Raw genomic sequence first — 13,568 nt, forward strand, 5'->3', positions numbered from 1 at the left:
TAAGTGGTTAGATGGTAATAAAAATAGCATTTTGCATGTATTATGCGGAAAAAGAAATCTACAGGGATGCAAAGATCTAGAAACAAGTCTGAATTGAAGATGAAAAACAAGTTGCAAGCCTAAATGATGGGCAGGATGGTGACAATGTCCATGTTGGCAGGATAAGGATACGGCAGGTTTATTGAGGGAAAGAATAAAAGTCAAATAGCAAATCAACATCAATAGTGAGATTAGAACTGAGGACCTGCTATATCTTGTGGGTATGCTTAGGGGACCTGCTTATATTAGACAGAAGCTTACTATAAAATAACCACAAAGCTTTGTTTTCTCCTAGGAGCCAACTTCTCTCTGCGAGAGCTGGGCCTGGAGGATGTGAACCCCACCCATGGGACTTTATACAGGACTGAGATGGGGCTGCCCCACTGCGGCTACTCGATCGGCGCCGGCTCCGACGCTGACACGGAGGCCGATGCAGCCATGTCACCAGAGCCCCCGGTGAGACTCTGGGGGCGCAGCACCAAGTCGGGCCGCAGCTCCTGTTTGTCAAGCCGCGCCAACTCCAACCTCACACTTACCGACACGGAGCACGAAAACACCGAAACCGGTGAGTGGCATCAAGCTATCAAAAGTGCCTCTCTTTGTCATTTTAAATATCCTTGATTTCTGATCCAACTAAGAGAAACTGCTCTTCTCTTCACAGCCCGGTGTCAGGGCCTTTTATGCTGTCTTGCAAAATATTCATTAATGAACTGTGAGAGAAGCACCTACTTACTCATCACAGAACTGGAGATCATTAAATGGCTGTGTGATATTCTCTCCACTTTTCATAGGAGCACTTCAGACAAAAAGCATTTAGACCCCCCTTTTCCTCCCCCACAAAACACTTGTCTTCTGCAGATATTTGAGCAGATAAGTTCCCTACCCTCCTGGCTGCCTCCTTGACGGTAGCCATGTCATTTATGTAAATAGGCCGGCTGCTTTCTGAGAGATGCGACTGTGCAATATTTTTAGCAACCTTTTCTTCCATCCTGAAGGTCATGGATTTTTATCTTTGTAGCCACGCAGTCCCTAGCCGCAGAGAGTCCTGCATACGTGTGGTTGGGGTGGCTGTAGCGTGAACTTTTTGGTCAGCAGTTCTGCGAAGCAGCTTAAGAAAGAGAGAGGATTTTTATACCGCTGTGATTTGACCCTGGTGTTCATGCAGCCAGATATGCCTTTGCACCTTTAATTCAATTACTGCACAGCCTGTTTCTTAATATAGATGCTTTGTACCAGCCATGGAGGAACTTGAGCTCAGCACAGACGGCTGAGATGACATGACTCTATTGCTTGTTGCCTTTCTGCTTCATGCCACGGATTTCTAGTGACAAATGATGATAATTTTTACTTGGGAAGCCATGACATAGTAAGGCATACGCCACCCACATGATTGTATGTTTAACTCCAACAAATTATAGTTGAAACCTATTAAGCTTCTGTTCGGTGATAATGATATGTTAGGCAAGATTCAAAGATAAACAGCCCTCCGTTAAGAGGGTATAGGAAAGGTTTTCTTTTTTTATCATTAGTATTAGTAGTATCTTTGCAGTAGTTCTTCAACTCTCTAAGTGCTACATTCTCCACAGGATTGCATTCATTGGAGCGCACACACTTTTTCAGTGCCATGGCAAGAGATACGACCTTGCCCTGTGTGTTGCCTAATATTTTGATCCAAAACCTGAGCGATGGTAGGGGGCAGACTTTCCAGGGTCTTAGGTTTTGGACTTTCTCCTGGATCTTTAATTGAATGAATAAATAAAACACAGGCATTCCTATTCCATTCTCTAATCCCGTGTCTGTCATTTGGTATCTGAGTAGCTGTTGTGATATCCTCCGTGTTTTTCTTTTGTCCTGTGCCAAAAGTAAACCGCAGAATGTAGATCTTTTATTCACCTTAGTCTCCTAAAATCTTTTAAATATCTAATGATTGAGGATTCGGTAATGTAGCCTCTCTGTGCACACATGCAACTCTGTACCTAAAAATCATTTGCACGTGAAATGCTAAAACGTTAGCATTGGTGCACAGATTGAAAGTTGCAGAAGCTGTTATCTAGGAGTACAGTGGGAGCCAAGAACCCCAGTTACAGACCAAGGCTCTATAGTGCTACATACTGTTCAAATATAGAACAAAAAAGATTGCCCATACTCGAAAGAATTTTTTATACAAAAAAGATATAAGCCCAGAAGGGAATAGGTGGTTAGATGGTAGTAAAAATAGCATTTTGCATATATTATGCAAAAAAAGAGATGTATGTGGATGCAAAGATCTAGAAGCAAGTCTGAATTGAAGATGACAAACAAGTTACAGGCCTAAATGATGGGCAGAAAGGTGACACAGTGCACGTTGGCAGAAAAAGGACATGGCAGGGTTATTGAGGGAAAGATTAAGAGTTAAGTTTTAGCCATTTTGAGCTTGAGCTACTGGAGAGATGTCCACAAGGGGATTTCAGGGACAGGCCAATATTATTGTTTGGACAGAAGGAAGCAGATCTGGAGAAAAGAAGTAAATCTGTGATTCATTGGCATAGAGCGGGCAGGAGAAGTAGTATTTGCAGATGAGATTGCCCAGACAGAAGGCACAGAGGAAGAAGAGAATGGGGACAAGCGCAGAGCCCTGTCCTCTTGTCCTGAGCAAACTGCCACCTGTGAGCATATAGTGAACAAAAACCAGGCTTGTGCACATCAATTATGGCATGTGTTAGTGCAAGTGAAGCTGTGAGAAACATTCACAAGCCCATTCTTTGTATGTAGATAGCTGTAGTTGCACATGTGGAAGCCAACTTGAGCCCGTTTGAAATGTCTGGTTTAGAAAATGTAGAGGTTGCTGTTGGTTTTCCTGTTTTGCAAGTTTTATTGACACGGGCCCTTCTGGCCTAAGCTGTCAGCTAGGTTATTTTGAGACCCCCAGATTTATGAGAGAGAGAGATTTCAGAGGACATGGAATTTTGCTAATGGCAGCATAAAGTAACCTAATGCAATGGCTCAGTTTGCAGGATACCTTTATTAGTCAATATTAATTGTTGACAGTATTGATAAAAGTTATAGCCTTAGCTAACGTCAATATGGAACTTTATGAAGCCAACATCAATAGAAGATTTTATGGGACCCATTAAAACCAATTTTTCCAACGAAGGTTAATGTCAGCAATTTTTATGCTGTTCATTAATTATCCAAAATAAATATTCAGCATTGAGTTCAGATGTTTGTAATTCCACTGCTCAGGCTGCAGGGAGTTCAGATCCAGGTGCAAACTTTGTCTCCTGCACAGGTACAGGTACAGAGAAGGTAATAGGAAGGCATGTATTGTGTTTCACTCAGAAAGTGAAAAGTTCTGGTTCTTCATAGCCATGTGTTTTGAGAGGCAGGTTTGGACAAGTTTTGGTGAACTTCAGGAGGAGACGCATTTTAGTTGCAAAGTAGATGCAGAATGCATCCTCCTGTCCTTTGGAGAATAGGTGGAAAGGCATTGGTTATGTGACAAGAGTGTAATCTTTCATATACAGAAAGTCATTTGTGAAGGCAGCAGACATGAAAAGCTGTAAGACGCTGTGATCAAGCTGTGCCCAGGCATTTCACACAAGTGAACATCTTTACTAGCCTCACTGAAGACTTAATGTGAGTGTTCACTCGAAAACTGTTAGGCCCTAGGTTCTGGTCCTTACTCCCTGGATCATTTATGCATTTTGCATTAGACAGTTGTTGGTTCAGAATCAGAAATAATCCTTACATCAGAGGCTGGAGTCTGAGATGCCCTCCCCTTCTCCCCCAAAAGACTGCCCTCATCCCCATGCCAGTGTTGCATCACGTCTTCTTGTTCTTCTTTTGGACCCCCTAACCACCAGGAGACATGGAGGGTGTTCCCACCCAGCCTAGTGGTCAGGGCACCCTCCTTGGACATGGGAGATGTGGATTTGAATGACTTCAGGTTGAGATGTGCCTAGAATTCAGGTCCACCATTGTCTTAGTAGGCACTCAAGCCACTAGGCACTTGTATAAGTGTTGGGCTCTACCACCATCTCCAGCTGTGCTTCACACTGCAAGTGACCACAGATGCTGCACTTTATACTGAGTTCAACACCTCTGCACCCCTGGGCCCAACATTTCCTATGGGTTCATTCTAGGTGCCCCTCCGCTCAGTGCCTTGGTGCTCTGGGTTGCCTTTAGAAAATGGCTAAGGGTTTGTCTATGCCAGTGGGAGCCAGGCTTTTCGGCAGGCATGCCACATTTAACCCCTCACTCTCCTCAAGTGCCACTCTGATCCCCTTCCCCTCCCCAATCTGCTCCTCTGCTTTCTACTCCAAGCCCTGTGTTCCTTGCCAGATCTGCTGCTGTGCTTTCAGCTTCCTTCCCTGTGCTCTCTGCCTGGTTTGCTGCTCTGCTTTCTGCTTCCTGCCCTAGCTGCTACTATCCTGCCTTTCCCCTCCCCTATTCATCATTTGCCACACACAGAGGCTGTCTGTGCCACTTGTGGTGCCTGTGCCACAAGTTGGCCGCCCCTGATCTATGCCATGGTGGAGGTATGTCTAGGCCGGGATGGGCACCACTACCCAAGCTTTATCCACCCATTCCCACTTGCACACGTCCAAGATGGGACTATGGGATGGGGTTGCTTCTTGGCTTGTGCCCACTCTGCAGCATAATGAAGACTGAGTGCTTGGGAAATGGATCCGCCGATCCTAAGATGGATACCTCTGGCTGTCTTCACCAGCAAAGTGGTGGAATCGGCCTGTGCCCATGGTAAGGATGGGCAAAGAATGAGCAGGACCCAACTGGACCAGGACACATTATAGCTGTGGTATAGACAAGCCCTTACTCTCTCTCTCTCTCTTGCCTATATGGAGATCCTCAGTGCCAAAAGGTCTCACTTCGGATCATCTTCCTGAGGCCATTGTGCATTAGGTGTCGAAATGCCTAAGTGATAGCACATACAAGAACAATTATGAGTCTGGCCAGTATTTATTTACCCAGTGAACTCTTGGCAGCCTCACACTAGAACTGGACTGACAACATTTTAAAGGATGGCTGTGATAGAGGAGCTCCCTCTTTTTAAAAAGTGCATTCTTTTCAGAATCCAGCTATTTTGAAGGAGTTTGGTTTAATTAAGGAGCATCCTGCATAGTTAGGATCCCAGTTTGGTCCAGTGCTGTTCTGTACCAGTACATACATTTGGCTAAACATGAGAGAGGAAGAGAGTGTGTGAGAGAGAAAGCACTCTTCTTCATTAGCAGTAAAAGTCAGCAGTGATTAATATTGTATACATGTGCAGAGTGGAGCTGATGTTTCTCTCTGTCATCATCTTCTCTGGGGAAGAGTGTGGGCAGCATCAGGAGACCAGAAGGATCTCACAGATGGGATGAGTAACATCAGATGATTCAGAGTGGTTCAACATCGCTGAGTACTATATAGAACCAACTGCTTAATTATGATCTTTTGTACAAAGCAGCTACTGCAGCATGATGCTGCCTAGGAGGTACAATGGCATTATCCTGCCTGTCTGATTCATAGATAGGCACAGATCAAAATCCCAAATCTGACCTTTGAGGGAGTTCAGAGCCAGATGCAAAATTTGTGTCTTGGGCCCATCACTATCTAATGAAGCGCTGCTGCACATAGTTTTTAACCACCCTAAAAAATTAAGACGCCTGTGCATAAAACAGTATTTGAATAGGGAGAAACCAATAAAAAAAACTCCCCTGTCAAAGGAGCCAGTACCACTGGAGATCAGATCCCATGTTTAGTAGTGAACTTAGTAGTGGACCTAGTGTGATCAGTGCAAAGCAGTATTCCCCTCAGATCACCTCTTTATTGTGCAACAAATACTGTTTCATTTGCCCCTACACTGAGTTGGCTATATATGGGCTTTGCAAAACTATCAGGAAAATTGACCAACCAAGGACAAAATCTGCCTCACTACAGGTATGGACAAGCATGCCTTTGAACTGACTTAAAAGGTAAGGGGTTGTGCCACTCAAGAGCATGCATCAGCTGTTAAGGTCTATTATGTCGACATGATCCAGTAGCAATAAACATTACATGAATTGCTTTAACTTTGACCCTGAATGAAACAAGGTCAGAGTTGAAACATTTATTCTACCCTGGTATTGCTAATGAATCACGGAGCTGCAAGAGTTACCTCCCAACAGCTTGCATTGCTATAGTGTAATATCAACACAGTTGTTGCGTCTGTTTCTATCCCAGAGTATTGGTGATAGCAAAGAAGCCAATGGGATTTTGCTCAACCATCAAAGCCAAGGGCTCAGACTGCTTGAATATGAGGATGCAATTTTGTAAAACTGTTTTAAAATGCATATCAACAGGTGAAAGGAACCAGAACTCATGGCAGAGATGATCTCTTTTATTAGACCAACTACATATTAGATGAGATACCTAATAACAGTTATCACCTCTCCCACAAGTTCTGATTCCTTTTGCCTGTAGACCAATACAGCTGCATCCTCTATCACTATCAAGTGAAAAATTAACATTCCCCTCTTACCTGTTACTTGAGCCCTGCAGTTAGAGATGTAGCTATTTCAGCCTAAGGTGGTTGGGAAGGGGTTGCACTGAGAATAGATCAGGGGTGGGAGAACCTGCCGCATCAGAAGCTCACCTGATGGTGTACCTGGCAGGGTTTGCACTCAGGGATAGGAAAGAATAGCCTCTGCTATAGTGGGAGGTGTTAACACAGCTGGCGCCATTGAATCCTGTATTGCATGATGGTATAAAAGCAAAAGGGGATGTGTGGGGGTTAACCCCCTGGCTCCACACCCCACTATGGGGCAGGGGAGGGGAGACTAACGATAGGACTCCTGCTCTGCACCACCAGAACTTCCCCCCTTCCCCCCACTGCTCCCCATACCTGAATCAGGACCTAGGGCTTGTGCCCCAGTCACCCACCTCTACTTACACTAGTGCCTCCAGTGACCCAACTGGTATTAATTGATCCAAGAGATTGCTTGGCAAATTAGGAACTGATACAGTTCCATTAACGGGGGGGGGGGGCTTGTAAATGCAAGAGAAAATTTCAGCAGCAAAAAAATTAAAGGCTTTGAACCAAAATAAGTATTGAAATAACAGAATGTTGCAAGGATCCTTGATTTGAGCTGGGTTTGAGTTTCCTTTTAATCTTAAAGGCCTGATTTAAGGCTCCCTGAAGTTAGTGGGAAGGAACCTACTGACGAAAAAGGGAGTTGGATCAGGTCCTAGATGGTATGGCAATATTTAAACTTCTTTTTGAATGATAGCCAGAATGCCAGCTTGCTGCGAAGTCCTGTGTCCTTGGCTAAGCACGCTGCTAAGTCCTATTCACCACCAGGTTTCCTGTGTACATATCTGCTGCTTTATTAAATCAGAAAGCTGTCACAATGATCAGACCACAAGCATCAACATCTCATCTGCTTTTTTCCAAATACTTTTGCTTCAGGGTTGCATTTCAATAGCTGTGGAAACCTTTGTCAAATTGTAATTATTATTTGTGTATGTGCGGGTGTGGGGGGCGAGGGGTAGTTATTTCCCTCCATGGTGTCTTGTTAATCCATCTGGCATTGTCTATAGGTGCTAGCAGTAGATACATCCTCAATACATACCTTCCAGGTAATTCTGGATCTCTGAGCAGGATATTTACATTTTTTATTCACGGTCTTCTACATTTATCATCTTGTTTCCCAGATCGTGCTGACCCAGTTCATTGGCCCCAAATGCAATTCCATGCATCAGTATAATTAGCAGTTCTAAAATTACTGTGTAATCTTAGCATTACAAATTATTTGTTAATACCCCGCTTGATAATCCACGATGCCTTTCTTTTTATGACCGTGTTTTGCTGATTCCTTTTAGGCTTCATATAGTCTGTTGTTAATATTGTTACTGTGGGTGCAGGAAATTCATCTTTTTATTATTTTTAAGATTAAATAATGCTTTAGAAAGTGCTCTCAGTAAATGAGTGTGGGCGGCAGATATATTCCGTCCCTTTTTCACACGGCATAGGGAAAAAGTAATATCCATAAAAGGGAGATTTTTTTTAAAAACTCCATTTTCTTCAAACTAAAAAGAAAGCACTGTTACTTATGTCTCCCGTATGTTTTTGAGTAGATAGAGACAAAAATAAAGTAGAATTACCATGTCACGATTGTGTGTTTGTTGCCTATCATTCTTCATTTGGTTCACCTAGTAATAACTTAGTCTTAAGAAGAATTTTCATCATGAAAGAAAAATTAGCCAAAAGTCTTAATGTAAACGTTTCAGCGCAAATAACAGAGGATAACATGAATATAGAAAAAAATGGAGAAACCAAAGGTATGATCCAAAGTCCGCAGAGGTCAATTTGATGTCACTGAATTTTTCAGTCAAGTAAAAAGGGTCCATCTCATGCATGTTCTCAGACTTATCTGGACAATTTAGATTTCAAGAGTCTATTAGGACTACCCAGACATTGCAGTCTGCAACACTCACCCCCCTCCATCACCCCCCTTGTGAATAAAACTAATCTCAGCCTCAAAATGTTCATGAAAACTAAAATGACCACCCTGGAAAAGGGAGATGTCTCCATTCAGCCTGTGCAGGTAATAAAGTTCTCATGGAGATTGCTCTCAACCCTCAAGGCAACTTTAGCTCCCTAGGTTCTCCAAATGTTACTATCTTATCTGCTGGATCAGTTGTCACACCGTGTTTATCACTTGGCCCAACTTTCTAATTGCAGGAATCATTTAAGATAAATTCCTAATTCTCCTCTTTACATTTTTCTACTCATTATTCTTATCCCCACTGTCATCATTAGGGTTTAAGCCCAAGATAGGAAAAGTCTAGATAGAGGCCTTTTGAAAAATTAAAAGGTAAGGAGCTTTCTTAGCCTATTAATATGGAACACTCTTAATTACAGCTTTTTCTTGATAGGATGCTAAATAGGTGGGTTCAAGACGGTAGAGCTATACTCTCCCTCCACTGCAGAAAATCAACTTTTAGAGTCGGTAAGAAAGTGGCCATTCCTCTCTGTTGTACATCCATGCACACGCAGTCTCTTGGTGTTTCCATTACAGCATTATAGATGGCATCTGATTCCAAATCCATTCATGACAGTGATGGTACTCCCATTGACTTCATAAGGCTTTGAATTAGGCCCTAGACTTATATCAAAAGGATTCAGAGAATCTAGCAAATTTGGACCCTAAAACAATTAGGCTCCGGAAAACAGAAACCTCTGAATAATGTCCTGTCATGGCAAAATTGTCTCCTACAGCCTGCATATTGCCTAGTGCTACATTCGGTGTCCTTGTGAACAGAAATGGAGTGCCTTGACTAGGCTCTCCTGCCACAAAGAAGTACTGTTTAACATAGACTTTTACCCTCCACTCCCTAGTATTTCAGGAAGGGTCTACTTTGGAACAAGACCTCAATGGACTTAGCACTTCCTGAAATACTTTCCTTAGTAATTTGAAGAAGCCCATCAGTGTTGCTCTTTGGAGGACCCATAGTCTTAGAAGGTAGCCTAATGAGAAGATTCCCAAATTATGCAGTGCTGTTGTAGTACTCCCATCGCAACACCAAAGTGCACTACAGATCTTTAGTATTACACTTTTAATGCCATTTCCTATCCCCATTCATAATAATGATAATTAATAATCTCCCCCAATCTCAATAATATATCATGTATATATGAAGATTTGTAGAATCAGCCAGTAAGAAATCACTCTTCTTTTCAGTTATGGTATTTATTTTATTCTGCCTTTATCCACTTCAAGCTGTCTTGTCATGAAGAGTTCTTTAAAAAAAAAAAAAGCCGTTTTTATTAATATTGCTGGTAATCTGCCAGCTCTTCTGGATGTAAACCTGTGCATAATGAGTTCTGATATCCTTTCTCTGTGCCTCAAATAACCTTGTCTTTTTTGTCCCAACGTGCTTGAGGGAATACAGATAGATACAGTGTCAGACACGCTGAGAAATGTTTTAATGCAATGTTTGCTTTCTTGCTCTGCCCTTCTGGCATGTCTGAACCACTCTGGAGCAGGATCACATCACTGTGGTCAGTCTCCATCTCCATTGCCATGCAGCATCTCCTCCAAAGACTGAAGATTTCTGCTTATCAACAGGAGAGACAGCAAGCTGCAAGTTCTCCTGTTGAGCCTCAGATATAACATCTTTTTTGGTTGTAAGAGAGTTGTGATGAAAAAAGCTGAGTGTTCTTGCAGTTTGTGTGTGAAACATTTTGGGGGCTTCAGTGTGAACACAATTTGCTGTAAATTGTTCTTGTAAATATTGTATTTTCTCACATATAACCCACACCTTTTCCCGCAAAACCAACTGGGGAAAATCAGGGTGCAAATTATATGTGAGGGAAAGGGTTCCTCACAGGTCTGAAAAGTTGGCCGTGGTAGGGGGTGCAGAGTGATGGTAGCATTAATTGCTGTAGCTCTGGGAGCCACAGCAATTAAGGCTGACACTGCTCTGCTCTTCCTGCCCCACTCCCCAACCAAATTTCCAGATTTGTAGGGAGCTCTTCTTCCCAGCTGCTGCATGCCTGATTGAGCCAGTACACAGGGTAAGAGGAGTCCTTCAGGAGAGACTAAATAAAGCTGCTTCTTGAGGAGTCTCAGGGTGTGTACAGAAGTGCTGCATACACATTTTACAGCACTGTTATTTAGAGCACTTTTTATAGCACTATAAAGTTACAGCACTCATAAATGTGGCAAAAGTAGTGTCTGGTGTGGGAAGGCCTCTGAGCCTCCCTGCACTTTCCTGGCTAGGAGGCAGGGGGCGCTTCACAGCCTCCTGGGGCTTCTCCTCTGGTCAGAAATTTGACCAGTGTACAGAAGTTATTTAAAGCACTCTAAGTTGCTAAAGTGCTGTTAAAGATAGTGCTTCAAATTTAATACCGCATTTAACAAAGGTTAATTTAAAGCTCTGTATCCATTTTTAAAATGCTGTAAAGCCATTCACTTCTGTTTAGTCATGGCAATGAAGTGCTTTAAATAGCAAAAAAGCAACTTCTGTACCATTAATCCTTTGACAATAGCTCATTCATGTTACAGTGCACAGGGCTGCCATTCAGTGCCAGCAGCAATGGTGGGTGGTGAGGACACTTCTCCACCAACATGTAGAGGCAAATGATAGTGTTTCTTACTGTTATTTCTCCTGCAATAACCCCCAAAAGTGCTGGGTGATGGGTAAGCACAAGAGATTCTGTCTTGAGAGTTTACTAAATACTCCACATTTCATTTCACAGAACCTGATGATTAGCAGTTAGATAGCAAAGACATTTCTTCCAGGCTAAAATTAGTAAAAAACATGGTACTAACAATCCTGAAAAGTTTTCAGCTTTTATTGTCTTCTAGGCATTTGTCATACTTTATGAGGTGGATTTTGGTCATCATCAACATGGGCTACTTTTTGACCAGGCATATACAGATGAAAGGCTAATCCCTTAAACCAGGGGCACATCTACACTTTGCTGTATGATGATGACGTTGCTATGGCACTGTGCTTTAGTACTTCATTTTGGAAATACTGAAGCACAGCGCAGTAACTACATGGGACATGGCTAGCTATCACTGCTACTTAGGTAGTGGCATGCTACAACAGGGGAATGCACTGCTATGGTGAATTAGCTGCTAATCATGTGTATACTTATGTGATTGCTATGTCGCTATAGTGCACCGTACAGTGACATAGCACATCACTACAGTGATGTAGGGAGACGTGTAGATGTGCCCCAGGTGTATCAAATTCATTCGGTCCCATGGGCCAGATAAGGAGGGCAGGGCTGGTCAACGGGCTAGATCAGGCCTACAGACTAGCCCCGTGTGCCAAACCCAGCACACAGGACCGGTTCAGTGCGGGCACTGTATGCAGCAAATGCCCGTGATGAGGCCCAAAGTATGCAAGCTGACTCCAACCTTATACTCTGCTGACCCCAGCCTCGTGGTGCATGAGGCCAGTCCAGGGCATGTGCCTGCATGTAGCACTGCATGTGGCATCTATACCAGACTCACCCAGCACACTGGATCCAGTATTCAGGGTTGGTTTGTAGGCTCAATATGAATTGGCCCCAGATCCAGCATATAGGTCCAGTCCAGCATGAGTGCTGCTTGCAGCATATGCCCCAGACTGGTCCTGTGCACAGCACACACACTGACTCCAGCCCCCGCGCTGTGTGTAGCCTATGACATACTCTGCATCCCAAATGCATACGCTGAGCCAGGACCAGCATGTGCTGCCAGTCTGAGAGCCACAGGCAGCACTGTGAGTCAGATGATAGGACTCAGTGAGCTAGATCCACCTTTATGGCTGCATCTTTGACACTCCTGCCCCAAATGAACCAGTCTTTTTGGTAGAGAGTTTCTAAAAGAAGCTTTAAATGTGTATAAGGCAAAATAAACCTCTAGTATTTTTCATGTGGCACTCAATTACAAAATGGCATTTCAGGCATATGAGTTGCTCACATGACTTGAAGGGAAGGTTGCCTGAGGGAGATACCAGGCTGGGACTCAGATACGGGTTAAATTCCTGGCTGTACTAGACTCTTTGGCTAGGGATAGACATTCAAAACTGTATTGATTCAATCTTTGCAGGTTAATCTAACCTGCAACACTTGAATTGATTTGGAAGTGGATAGACATTCCCTTTTCATTCCAGAAATGCAAGTACATGTCTGCAGTGGCTCAGGCTAGAAGCTGGGGGGTTCCACAGCAGCCCTCCCTTCCCTTCCATAGTGCTGAGCTGAGTGGGGTGTGGTCAGATCCCAGCAGGACATGCTGGTTAGGGAGGGGTGTAAACCCCAAGGCTGCCTGCAGAATCCCAGGCTTCTTCCTGCTGACTGCTCAAGAGGTTCCAATGTTGCTAGCCCCTGCATCTGTTGATGATACTGAGCTTTTCAGTCTCCCTCTCCCTGCTTCTTCAGACTGTCTGCAAACCAGGTCATTTCTAACACCTTTCTGTGGCCCCTTTCAAAGACTGACCAAGTGCAGCCCAGCAGGTTGCTTGTCAGAACAAAGTTATCAACCCATCAAGCTCTACAGAAGAAAAATGTCTCTCATTAGTTTCAAGCTCTTTTTATCTGCAGGGTGCATTTGCATTTGCGAGCCACTAGCTGTCTGACTATATTACAGTGAAATTGGAGACCCACACAGACACCTCTCAGCAGTACCTAGCATGAGGGGAGGGGCATAGCCAGATGCCGGGTCCCTGCTCTGGGGTCTCTGCTGTGAGAGAGGGGCAGGAGGGGAGGATCCCTACTTGAGCAGCCGGGGAAGGGGGCAGGAAGAGGGGGGGCATGGAGGTGGTAGCAGGGGGAAGCCTGGCAGTTGCTGCAGTCTCTCAACCAGCTGGAGCAGTGATAGTGCTCTGGCTAGGAAAGAGAGGGGCAGGGCCAGCCTGAAGCAGACAGCACAGCCCCGGTCAGGGATGCAAAGCATCTGGGATGCTGGACTCTGATTTAACTTAATCAGGAAGGGGTCTGGGACAGACATTGCATAAACCAGTTTGACCCAAATCAGTTAAGTCTGATACTACATTCAACCAGGTTTATCTTAAACCAG

At 43.9% G+C, this 13,568-nt stretch overlaps 1 protein-coding gene across 5 annotated transcripts in view; it reads left to right on the forward strand.

Moving 5' to 3' along the window:
* Positions 1 to 13,568, forward strand: part of TENM4 (teneurin transmembrane protein 4) — a 760,950-nt gene that overhangs the window by 333,051 nt on the left and 414,331 nt on the right. For all 5 annotated transcript variants that reach the window (XM_019530413.1, XM_019530416.1, XM_019530415.1 and 2 more), the window contains exon 4: positions 335 to 604. In XM_019530413.1, coding sequence (XP_019385958.1) covers positions 335 to 604 — 270 coding nt within the window. The remainder of the gene's footprint in view (positions 1 to 334; positions 605 to 13,568) is intronic.

This window comes from Crocodylus porosus, unplaced genomic scaffold (assembly GCF_001723895.1).
Source record: "Crocodylus porosus isolate Cpor-Errol unplaced genomic scaffold, CroPor_comp1, whole genome shotgun sequence".
NCBI classification, from domain to species: domain Eukaryota; kingdom Metazoa; phylum Chordata; order Crocodylia; family Crocodylidae; genus Crocodylus; species Crocodylus porosus.